Here is a 12,443-nt window from a genome sequence, read left to right as displayed (position 1 = left end):
GGGAACAGAGGGAGGCCTGCCCAGCAGAGCACCATTACTGGGGGGAACCTGGAAAAGTGAGCTCTGGACTTCTTTCCTTCTGGAAGGTGGTACGTCTGATTGGCATGCTCTGAGACTGGACTTACCGGGCAAAGGAGAGGAGGGCAGGACTGTGTGTTTGTGGGTATATCTTTGTTTCTAAAGGGAGTGTGATTTAATGGCAGAATTCCACCATTATTCTGAACCTGTATAACTTCTAATTAAATAATTCCTTTCTTTTTTACCAAACTCTGGCATTGAGAGCCACAGTTCCTAACATGGCAATAGGTATAAAGAACCTACAGTAACAAAAGACCCTCAGGGGCAGGGGGCTGTTTCTGTAACAATTTTGATCCAATGAAATCTGTTTCAGACTTCTGACGTACAGAACTTTCAGATAATAAATTTCTGTGTTTTTAAGCTACCAAGTTTGTGATAATTTGTTATAGCCACAATAGGAAATTAATATAGCCTCCCCAAAACCACACAGCAAAAACAGTCATATCACTTTCATTTTTTAAAGATTTTTAAAAATTTATTTTAGAGGGAGAAAGAGAGAGAAACATCAATGTGTGAGAGAAACATCAATCTGCTGTCTCTCACATGCCCCTAACCAGGAAACTGGCCAGCAAACTGGCCAGCAAACTAGGCCTTGTGGCATTTTGTTTCTGGAATGACACCCAACCCACTGAACCACACCAGTCAAGGCAATATTACTTCCTTATTTTTTCCTTTAAAAATATTTTTTGTTGTTCATTGACCTTTAATAAAATGTTGTAATCAAAGGTGATCGCCACAAATGGCTTCTCAGATCATTTTGCGTCTGTTGCATATTTTCTGATCTAACTATATCAATATTAGCAAGTGGCTGAATACATAGTGCTTCAAATAAACTGGCACAAAACAAGAGGAAGTGTTTGCAACATTAACAATGAACAAAATTTCAGGCATCTTCATGGAGAAAGCTGACCTTTAATGGACTATGTCCTTGTTTTACTGTCTGTCTCTCACTAGATGGTAAACCGCATGAGGTTTCCACAAAATGTCCAATTGCTTCACCAAAGAAAAGCAGAATTTTCCACCCCCAAATATACAACATTATTCTGACCTGAAGTTTATGTCTCTCTTCCTCTCTTTCACACACAAAAGCATACATATCCTGTTTCTGAATACAAATAATATTTTATCAAGTGTAATTGCTCAAAAAATACATGTTTCTAAAACCAGCAAACAGAAAAGATGGTTAGTACACAGTAACCTAAAATCAAATGAAATGTGAAAGTGGTCTGTATTTTGGAACCTAAGGAACACTTCCCAGCAGAGTTCTAAAAGCCAGCAGCCAACCTCAGGGCCTGCTCATAGTACTCCAGGGCTTTGTTCATTTCTCCTCTCGATTTGTAGACGAACCCAAGGATGCTCAAGTTTTCTATGTCTGCTTCATTTGTTTGAAGTTTCTTTAAAACCAGTTTCTCCAAAGCACTGAGACTTTTATCTCTTGAAAATGATGGCTTTTCTATTGTTATTGCTTTTAAATAAGAAATAATTGCATCATCTTCAGATTTCCTTTGGAATTCCTTAAATCGGCCATACTTGAAATATATCTCTTGCAATTTTTCTTCTCCATATGATTTCATGCTCAACACTGTTTTATAAGCATCTTCGGCTTTACTGTAGTTTCCTGCTTCTGAGTACATATCTGCTAGGTGAATATAAGCAATTTCCATTGTTGGTTTTTGTTCCAGAGCAAATTCTAAATGAGATATGGCTAATTTTGTTACTCTGTCAATATGTTCTCTATCTCGTCCTCTAGGCTGCCCCTTTGTAGCTTTCTTTATTTGAAAAATTTGTGATCTATAGCAAAGCCCTGCCTGGTGATGCAGGAACGCAGAGCAGGGTGTTGCCCGCAAAGCCACGTTTAAGAAGTGAAGAGCTTTATCTACAGAGCCTTTTCTTCGGTAAAATTTGGCTGCATATCGAAAGACGTAGGTTTGAGAAGACTTGTTGCTCAGTGCTTCTTCAATGTACTTTTCCCCTTCAGCTTCTTGTCCGATATCCTGAAACGTCAGGGCAAGGAGAGCCTTCATATATGCATCTTCTGGATTTAGTCTGATGGCCCGTTTTAGGATGTGCAGACAAAATGTCTTGTCAGTCTGCGGTGCTGTGTTGAATCCTTCCAGACGATACACAGCAATGGCATACCCTGTGTTGAATTCTGGGTTTTCAGGGTCCACCTCCAGAGCCTTTTCAAAGCAGGCTTTAGCCCGTTCATAATTCTTTCCTCCACATTTCAGCAAGGCCCATCCTTCCTCACAGTCCATCTCTGGACTCTCCACTGTGTAGCAGGAGGGACTGGCAAGCTGCTTGCAAGTGTTCTCCACCTTGTCCAGGTAAATCTGGGCTTCTGCCAGCCTGCCCATGTGGTAATACAGCCAGGCATAGTTGCCCCAGGTTACCAGCCTTCTCACGTCTGATTGTCTGGCGTGTTCTGTCTGGATTAAGTCTTCAGCTGCTTTCAAGCTCTGCAGGGCTTCCTTATTCTGGCCTGTCAGGTGTTTCACATAGGCCAGGAGGTTGTGTATCGCCACATTAAATTTTGTGTCTAGGAAATCAATTTCATCGAAGACCCTGTTTTCTAAATCAGGCACTTCAGCGTCTTCAATTACCAACTTCCATGTGAAATGGCATCTCAACTGCTGCAGTCTATCTTTGACCTGATCTTCATCAGCACTCTTACTGTGAAAACACAAGCAGATTTCCTTTGTTAGGTGAGGCACCGCCAATGGAAACACTCCTCCATTGGAAACGAGGGATGATAAAACACCCCTTGTTGTATAGCTTAGCCTTCAAAAGGTCACTCCTGCCTTGATTTTTTTTTTAATAAAGTTTCTCTATAGTTAACCCTTGAGAGACATAGGATTAAACTGTCTGGGTCCACTTATACCTGGATTTTTATAAAATTTAGTTGGTTCTTCCTATCTGGTTTCACATGCAGGGATCCAACCAATTGTGGTTGGAAAAAACTACTGTGTATGATCTATGGTTGGTTGAATCCATGAATATGAAGGGCTTACTATAGAGCTTAAAGTTATAGTGAGTTTCTGACTGAGCGGGGACAGGGGATGGGCAGGAGGGCTTGGCATCCTCCCTTCTGCGTTGTTCAAGGGTCAACTGTATTTCTAAGGTCTGTATGGAGTTTGAATGCAATTGCTTAGTTCCATAGCCTGGCTCCAGCACTTTCTCTCCAAGTAACCTCTTTGTGCCTCGATGTCCTACTTATAAAATAGGGATAATAGTAGTTCTTATCACACTGGGTTTGATGAAGATTAATAAGCCATATGTGCAAAGCACTGATATCATATTACATGGTATATAAGAATTTCCTGGCCCTGGTTGGGGAGCTGAGGTGGTTAGAACAATGTCTGGATACATCAAGGTTGCTGGTTCAGTCTTTGGTCAGGGCACATACAAGAAGCAATCAATGAATACATAAATAAGTAGAACAACAAATCAATGTCTCTGTCTCTCTCAAAATCAATAAATAAAATTTTTTTAAAAAGTTTTCCATTTTCTTACTAATATACTTTGGACAGAGCCCAGGTAGAAATGCAGAACCTCAGGACCTTAGTCTGCAGGTTATGCAACAAAATAAGACCACCTAAAAGAGATAATTTTGACCAATTATTTTTTTCCACTGTTTTTTGAAAATAATGATAAATTCACAGAAAGCAAAGAGAATACATAGTTTCAGTGTACCCTTCACCCAGTTTCTCCCAATGATTACATTTTGCACAATTATATATAGTATGAGATCAAAATTAGGAAATTGAAATTGGTATAATATGTGTATAGTTCTATGTCATTTTATCACATGAATAAATCCATGGAAACACCACTTCAATCAAGATACAGGGCTATCCTATCTGCACAAGTATCTCCCTTATATTATTTCTTCATAGTCACGTGTCTCCTCCTTCTCTCCAAAAAATCCCTAGTCTCTGATAACCACTAATTTGTTCTTTCTTTCAATAATTTTGTAATTTCAAGAGTGTCATATCAATGGAATCATATAGGATATGACCTTTTCAGATTGGCTTTTTTCACTTATCATGGATACTTCAGTTGTTTCAAGTTTGGGCCTATTACAAATAAAGGTGCCATGAACAGTTTTGTATAGGCTTTTGTCTGTACGAACATACAAATAAAGTAAATTTTTATTTCTCAGGGATAAATGACCACGGGTGCAACAGCCAAGGCATATGAGAGGTATGTGTTCACATTTTTCAGAAACTGCTAAACGTGGTGGACTCAAAGGGAGAGGTCGACAGCAGTGCAGCCCCAGTAGGGGACTTGAACAGCCCCCTGACCTCACTGGATAGACCTTCCAGACAAAAAATCAACAAGGAAACAATGACCTCATACAACACACTATCCACTTGCAAAAGAATGAAGTTGGACCCTTACTTTACAGCATAAACAGAAAAAAAGAAAGGAACACAGAAGGGATCAAAGACCTAAATATAAGTTCTAAAACTGTGAAAATATTGAAAGAAAACATAGGGAAAAAGCTCCACAACATTGTATTTGGCAATGATGTCTTGGAAATGATACCGAAAGCACAGGCATCATAAATGAAAGTAGATAAGTTAGACATCATCAAAATTTAAAACTTTAATGCATAAAAGGACAATATCAGTAAGGTGAAAAAACTCACATAATGGGAAAATTTATTTGCAAATTATGTATCTGATAAAGGATTGATATCCAGACTATATAAGCAACACTTACAACTCAAGAACAACAGCAACAACAAAACATCTGCTTAAAAAATGGGCAGATGATGAGAGAAGACAATTTCTCCAAAGAAGATATAGAAATGACCAGTAAGTACATGAAAAGGTGTTCAGCATCACCAATCAGTAACAAAATGCAACTCAAAACCACTTCACACCAATTAGGACAGCTATTATTTTTAAAAAACCAAAAAACAGAAAATAACGTGTTGGTGAGGACGTGGAGAAATCAGGAACCTTGCAGGTAGTGGGAATGTAAAATGGGGCACCTGCTGTGGCAAATGGTGGTGACTCCTCCTCCAATAAGTAAGCATACAATCGCCATAGGATTCAGCAATTCCATACCTGGATATATACCCAGAATAAGTGAAAATAGGAAATTGAACAGGTATTAGTATACTTGTATTCCTAACGGCATTACTCACAATAGCCAAAAGGTGGAAGCAATGCAAGTGTCCATCAATGGAAGAGTGAATAAACAAAATGTGGTGTATACATAGAATGCATATTATTCAACGTTCACAAGGAAGGACATTCTGATATAAGCAATAACATGGATGATTCTTGAAGACATTACGCTAATTGAAATAAGCCAGTCACAAAAGGCCACATATTGCATTGCCATGTATATGGAATATCCACAAAAGGAAATCCATAGAGACAGAAAGCAGATTAATGGTTGCCAGGGCCTGGGTCAAAGAAGGAGTGGGGAGTGACTGCTTAATGCGTGTGGAGTTTCCCCTCAGGGTGATGAACCCATTCTTAGAGTGGACACTGGTGATAGTTGCGCAACATTGTAAATGAACTAAACACCAGAAAATTGTGCATTTAAAAATAATTGAAATGGTAAATTTTATCTTACATGTATTTCATCACAATAAAAAAACATATTACTACCCAAAACAGAAATTCTTCAAATTATATATGCCTACTTTCCTAATACATGTTGAAATAAACACAAAAGGCATTAAAACATAAAAACTAATTAGTAGGGCGTCTGAAATTATCTCATAAAACCCCTACTGGTACCCTTTATGAAACATTGGTTTAAAGGTTAAATTAGGTGTCATTGAATAGAGACTCTGGTTCTTGTCTCAGCTCTATCACTTATTACCTATGTGATCTTATCCTTTTTTAAATCTAAGATTTATTATAGCACAACCAGTATGAGCACCTGCCTCCCAGTGTCTTTTGAGGGTTAAATGCAATTATTTACACAATAATATTAGAAGCCAGCTAGCACTTAATTAACATTCAGGAAGTGATGGCTACTTTTATATAATAATAATAATAATAATAATAACAACAACAACAATAATAATTATCAGTGATGACCCACTCTGTCTGTAGATCATACCTGGAGCGAGGGTGGAGGGAAAGAGGAGGAAGAACACTTGATCAAAGTCCTGTCATTGTACCTTTTCTGAAACTTTTGCCCCTTCAAAATGTTACTGATTGGAGCACTGAGGGGAAATTTGCAGATCAATATTGATTGATTAATATCTTTTCTTTTTACTCTGCTGATATCAGGGATTATTGGACTGTAGATTCAGTGTGGACAGTATAGAAATTTCCACATTATGTCCTTTAGTCAAGAAAGATAGGGATGTCCCCAGTGGAGGAGATCAAGGATCCTGCAGACCACCTGGCAGCTAATCTTAAATGCAGCCGGACTGGACTGGCCTGACAGGAGGTCAGCAATGCAGAGTGAGACCAGAAGCCTACAGAAGGCTTTGTTTTCTAGGTAGTGACCTTCTGCTACCACAATCCCACAATATTTCCCTCCAGACATCTGAGAGACCTCAAGATTGTCAGTCACATGGCTGTGTGCATCCTGCATTTCCTCCATGGTGAGGAACCAGCTAAAGGCAATGTCTCTACCCAGACAAACTGGGCCTTCCGTCCCTATGTGAGTCAGAAGTCAGTTTGGTGGAAAATAATGTCAGAGATGGGATCACCTTCTCCTGCAAAATTATTCTGCTGTATCTCTCCTTTTCTTTAGGCTTTAACATGAGGTAAACTTCCTCAGGGCAATGCTAACAAACATGAAGTTAATCAAACAGTTTATATGTGTGTATGATTGTACACAGACACACACTCAGCCCACAAGCCAATGCTCAAACAGAAAAGTGAGGAAACTTGACATCATTGAAACTAAGTCTGTTGAGATAGTAATGATTAACATTTTTTCCCCAAAACCTTAGAAAGGCAGAGAAGCAAGAAACTCCTACCTCATTGTTGCTGTGAATCAGGCAACAGCTCCACTACCTTTTGCTTAGCTGGATAGGCTCCGCTGAGATCTGCCAGCCTGCCAGGGAGATTTTCAAGTAAATGTAACTCCCGGACAAGGCTTATATAAGGAAGGTAAACAGCAACGAATTAAAACCTGTAGTCCTGTCCTTGCAAGAACAATTCGAAACTGATCTATAAACAGAAACTGGAAAGTGAAACTGACCGTGGTCAGAGTTCCTAGCCCTACTGAGACAAAATGAAACTAAAAAAAAGACTGCTTTCTTCGTTTTCTTTAGAAACGATTGAGGAAATGATGGTGAAGAACAGTTTTACTGATAAGCAAATTCCTCTCTCAGAGTATATATCTGGCCTTCCAGAGCCCTAGGAGCTAGGAGGTGCCAGTTGTGCTTAGCTCACTCAGCCCAGAGGCAGGGACACCTGCCACGACTGGCTGTGTGAGCCAATGTCCAGCGAAGATCTGCCTGTTTGCTCCTCTGGAAACCGAAATTGCTCATTTTATGGTATAAAGTCTGCAAATCTCTAAACTGGAGTCTCAACCCGACTTTGCTCCTATCTTCTGAGCGCGGAGTTGTGTCTTCCTCATTATTCTGTGCCTTGCGTACCCTTCTGGAGAATCAATGACAAGAAGAGGTCTATAACCTCTTCCTTATAGTGAGGGACAGAGAAATGTACGTGCTACCAACTCCAGACTTTACACAAAACATGTTAGTCCCGAATGCCAACAGTTTCTTACCTTTAGTGTTCTCCCTCCTAGATACATATGTTCTTGTTCACGTGTCAGTCGCCAGACACGACTGTTGTACCTGTGTAAGAGCACTGTCCAGTCCCCTTGGTGCCAATGGCACCTGGGCTTGGCCTACCTCAACCTGGACCAGGTCATCTTCTGTACTCGTGGTGTTTCCAGTAAGAGGTGGAGAAAAATAAGTGCTAGGGTGGGATCCTGCGTACAGGTTAGTCTCCTACTACGGGCGCCTGCTGACCTCCTAATTTCTCCCTAGTTTGGACTGGAAATGGCCCCACTTTCCCGATACTGTAAAAAAATGGTAATTCCCTAGTAGGTTGGCTTAGCAAACTTCTACTTAGCTAAAGTTAATTTAATCAGTTGAAGTGCCTATTGAGAGGAGACCCTTAGATTTGCTTTTCTGCAAAACCGACACTAGCAAGACTTGGACTTGTAGCATAGAAATATATGTACGGTCGTCATCCACGTTTTCCCATGCGGACTGTAAATAATAAAGTAAAGGAATTTTAGTCTCGGGAAAGACTGTCCAGTGACTGAGCCAAGAAAAATAGGGCACTTGAGAAAAGAGATGGAAAGGTGTAACGGCATCTCTCGTCCACAGCGTCACATGAAGAGTCAAGGGATAAGAACCAAGTGTTGCGTCCTGAGGTGTCCAGGTCAGGTCTGAGTTGTATGAAACCAGATCACCACTGACTAGACCTGGGGCCATACTGAAGGGCGTCCCTAGTGCTGCAAAAACCCAGTAAGTGGCCAGGGTGTGCAACCAGATCAGCCTCAGACCCGAAAGGACAACGTCGGCTCATTCCTGCTCATCCTGAACTTTGGTGGCAGAGTTCCAAAAGACTGCCCAGAAAAAAGGAAGACTTAAGGGAGGTAACCCCGATTTTAGTTTGCCTCAAATATGTGGAAGGACTCTACCGTAATATAAATATGTAATATGATATAAAGCCACTTCTAATACAGTGATCAGGATACTGTTACTTTGGGTTAGAGCTTCAAAGAAAGAAACAGTCCACCTTGATCAGGAATGAAGCTTATGAGCCAAATAGCAAGAGAACCTCTTTTACAACATTTTTCAAAAAATGTGTTTATTCATCGTAGAGAGAGAGAGAGATGAAGGTAGAAAGAGAAACGTTCATATCTTGTTCCACTCATCTGCACGTGCAATTGTTGATTCTCGTATGTGGCCTTGTTAGGTGGCAGCTAGGAATGAGCAGCAAGAGGGGAAATAAAATCATGACTCTCACAATCACAGGCTAACAAAGAACTTGCTACGGAGACATAAGCAAAACAAAGACACGTGTGACTGACTCACACTCAGCAGTCCTGAACTCAGCTTGAAAAGATTGCCACGTGTCCCGAGCATCGAGCATCACAGCAAAATGGCGCAGGAGGATGGGAGAATGCTTGAGACTGTGCTGAGAAAAGGGACTTCGGTAACAATCCTACAAAGACTGCGGGGTATTTTGAACATCACAAGTGAGAATTGCACAGGAGAAAGCAGGGGGCCTATGCTGGCAAAGGGAACCTCTGTAACAATGTCCCTAAGACACAGAGCCTTTACTAACTGAGGAAGAAAATGTGTGTAACTCTACAATATCCCCACGGTTTAGAAGCAGGAGGAGACAGGGGAACGCAGAAACTGAGTGAAGTATTTACCCCTGAACCTAGTGGTCTGCACACAGAGATTAGCTCAATGCTCACTAGTAGCCTTGGCTGAAGAGTTTGGAATACAATTACTAACAAACTTACTACCTGAGCTCCTCCATAGCTCATAACTAAACTTGCTATTTCATTCCACTCTGCAATTTGTCTTGCTTCAATTCATGCCTTCCTAGCAAGGCAGGAACCTTGGTCGGGAAGTCCCAGACTCGGGTCTCCCTGGTAACATTCACATTCTCCCTAACTGTAATTCACAGAACTCGAGTTTAAACATTAGGAGCTCCCCGGCACATAGAAGCATGCAAACAAGAGGTGATCAGGTACCGATGATGATGATGATGATGATGACTTTAAGTCTTCAAGTGAAAGTGAGGATTTCTTTTAAAGAAAGTTACCTGTACTTTGTCCCTTAAAATGAGACAAGAAAGAGGAACAGCTACAAGAGTATTTGTGGCTTAGAAATCCTTGATGGGACACATTGCCAGCCACGAAAAGCATCTTCTGCTCAATCTCTCCTACTCAGTTCATGTCTCATCTCAGCCCTCACCAAATCTAAAAGCTTAGTTACTGACACATTGTTACTGAACATATGGGTTTCATTTCTTGTAGCCCAGAGAATGTCCATCAAGGCAGCATATGAGCAAAGGAGGTTTATTGTTGGGAAACATCCTGTCTGGTTTCAGGAACTCTAACTGGCTGACAGGCTGGAGGGCCCCAAGGCTATAAACAGTCAGGGAGGCTTTGGAGAAACGGGCTCCTGAGGAGACAAAACCTGTCTGGCTGCAGGGGCGTGGCTCCTGCCTCTCTGCTTTGCCATGGAGGATTGGTTAATCAAGGATGGGTAAGTTACCTCAAACCGAGGTACAACCTAAGACAGATGTCAATTGGTTATTGGCAGCAGACTAGAAATTGGGGGACATGGAGCAAGGGCAGAAAGGCCTGCACCTCTCGGCTCCACGTGGACATGGCCGGAGTCCTCATTCTGTCTGAAAGCAGTCTCCTTGTCTCTTGGCAGCTCCCTCTCCCCGCGTGGCTCAGTCAGGCTGAAACAATACAAACAATCAGCCCCAAACCAGATCTGGCCTTTCCCGGGGAAATCGTGCCTACATGTAAACTCTTTAAAGTGTGCTTTCTTCCTCCCTCAAAAGCTCTAGCCAGCTCATGCTGGGAAGGAAATTTACATTTTTCTCACACCCTAACCCTATACCCTTGGGCACTCTTACATTTCCTATGCTCTCATGTTTAGTCATCTCCCTTGTTTACTAGTCTCCTCTTGGACCCATGGAAATCAATGTGTTCCTGCCATTTGTCTTCTTCAAAACATCACTTATTCTCTGTGAACATTAACATACTGATAGAACGAGATAACCTGTGCATTCCTGTGAACCTAGCCCCACCGATAAGCTTTTCAGCAAAAGCCTTTGGACAAAGGGCCTCAGGGCCTTCCCCACGAGAGGGCTGTGCCATGGGCCTTCCTCACTGAGAGGGAAGTGCCACGTCCGCTCTCCCGGCAAAGCGAAAAGTGTTCGCAGCAGCTCGTGTTCACTCCCCTCAGCCGCGACAACCCGGGCCGGGCTCTGCGGAATTCAGAGCCCTGCTCCCCGCTCCGCTGGCCCCTGCTGGTTTCCCTCAGGTTCAGGGGGCGCCGCACTCCCCGCGGCTCGCTCCTTTCCCCACAGCAGGGCAGCGGCTGCCAGGGCCTGGGACAAGTGGCGACCTGAGCCGCGTGGCCCTGCTGCGGCGTGCCTGCCTCGCCGCCCTGCAGCGCAACAGTGTATTACTTGCAGCAGTAAAGAGAGCCCTGAGGATGTCTCCCAAAGCAGCGTTTCCCTGAACAGAGGAGGGGACTCACCTTTACTGGGATTGGTTACACATACTCCTCAAAACAGGGTGGGCCACTGTATGCAGAGGGTGCGACATTCTCGCACAGGGGGCAGTCTGCTGACCCGCGTTTCAGGACACGTGCCTCTCCAGGAGGACAGCTCAGCAAAGACTGGTAGTTTCGCAACTCAGCAACACCTTGAACCTTACTCTGCTCGCCACAGCCTGATCCAGTCAGAAAGTTCCGCTAAAAAATTTCAGAATATAGAAAACAAGTTTATCCCTGTACTCTAATAGATATCAAAGTGTAAGCAAATGCGGAAATAAATGAATTAGAAACTCTCTCCTCTTGGGGAACACGGTGTCTTTGGAATTCTAGGGGACAAAAGCAGTTGGGGTTGTAACTTTCCAAAGCATTCGCAGGAAGTCGGAGAGGCAGACAGACTGCTTCCCTCGTCACCGCTGGGAACGGGCAGCGGTCTGGGTTCCACGTGGCTCAGGCTGAGTCGGTCTCAGAATCTTGCCCAGCGCCCTCTTGGGATCGTGAGTGACCCAAGATACAAAAGCACTACTGAGGGAGAAAAAGGACACAGAGTGAGAGAGAAGTGAGAGAGAGAGGACAGGAGAGGGGAGGGGAGGGGAGGAAGGGAGAGAGATGTGTGTATTGACACTTCGAAAAGAAAACAAGAAACTTTTAGACATGAGAATCAGCCCAGGACTGAGCGCAGTCCCAGGAGTCCAGCTAGGCCCCGCCCCCTGCGTGACTGACCAGTAAGGATCAGCCACTTCACCTCCGCGAGCCTCACCTTCCCCACCTGAGGAGCCCCTGACTTGGAACAGGCTCTGGGATCTCACCGCAGCCGCACACCAGAATCACCGAGGGACGTTTTCAGAGTAACGCTCACTAGGCCCCATCCCAGGCGAGTTGAAATCGCCTGTGGAAATGGGCCCCAGACCTTAATATTAAAAAGAAACCCTCAGGTGATTTTGAAGTTCAGGATGGCTGGCACCAGGGCCTTGCTGATCCCTGGTATCTCTTGTGTGACTGAAATTCCCTGAGTGAGGGATCTGGGACTCAATTCCTGAACATACTTCCCTTTCTCTGAGGCCCAGATCCAGGCCCTTCACCATGTTTCCTCATGTCCTGAGCTGCACAG

At 43.0% G+C, this 12,443-nt stretch overlaps 1 protein-coding gene across 2 annotated transcripts in view; it reads right to left on the bottom strand.

The window, feature by feature from the left end:
- Positions 1–978: 978 nt before the first annotated feature.
- The window catches only part of LOC129070000 (interferon-induced protein with tetratricopeptide repeats 1-like), a 30,224-nt gene continuing 18,759 nt past the window's right edge, over positions 979–12,443 (bottom strand). The window contains exons 1-2 of one of the 2 annotated variants that reach the window (XM_054572816.1): positions 7,040–7,117; positions 979–2,751 (exon numbers count right to left, since the gene is read on the bottom strand). In XM_054572816.1, coding sequence (XP_054428791.1) covers positions 1,344–2,751; positions 7,040–7,044 — 1,413 coding nt within the window. In that variant the 5' untranslated portion in view covers positions 7,045–7,117 and the 3' untranslated portion in view covers positions 979–1,343. Of the gene's footprint in view, positions 2,752–7,039; positions 7,118–12,443 lie in introns of those variants that run through there. The other variant, XM_054572815.1, reaches the window with a different exon arrangement.

This window comes from Pteronotus mesoamericanus, unplaced genomic scaffold (assembly GCF_021234165.1).
Source record: "Pteronotus mesoamericanus isolate MK-2021 breed Mesoamerican mustached bat unplaced genomic scaffold, CSHL_Meso_final contig_24, whole genome shotgun sequence".
NCBI classification, from domain to species: Eukaryota; Metazoa; Chordata; class Mammalia; order Chiroptera; family Mormoopidae; genus Pteronotus; species Pteronotus mesoamericanus.
Note: the sequence above shows the minus strand (reverse complement) of the source record. Positions and strands in the feature narration are given on the sequence as shown.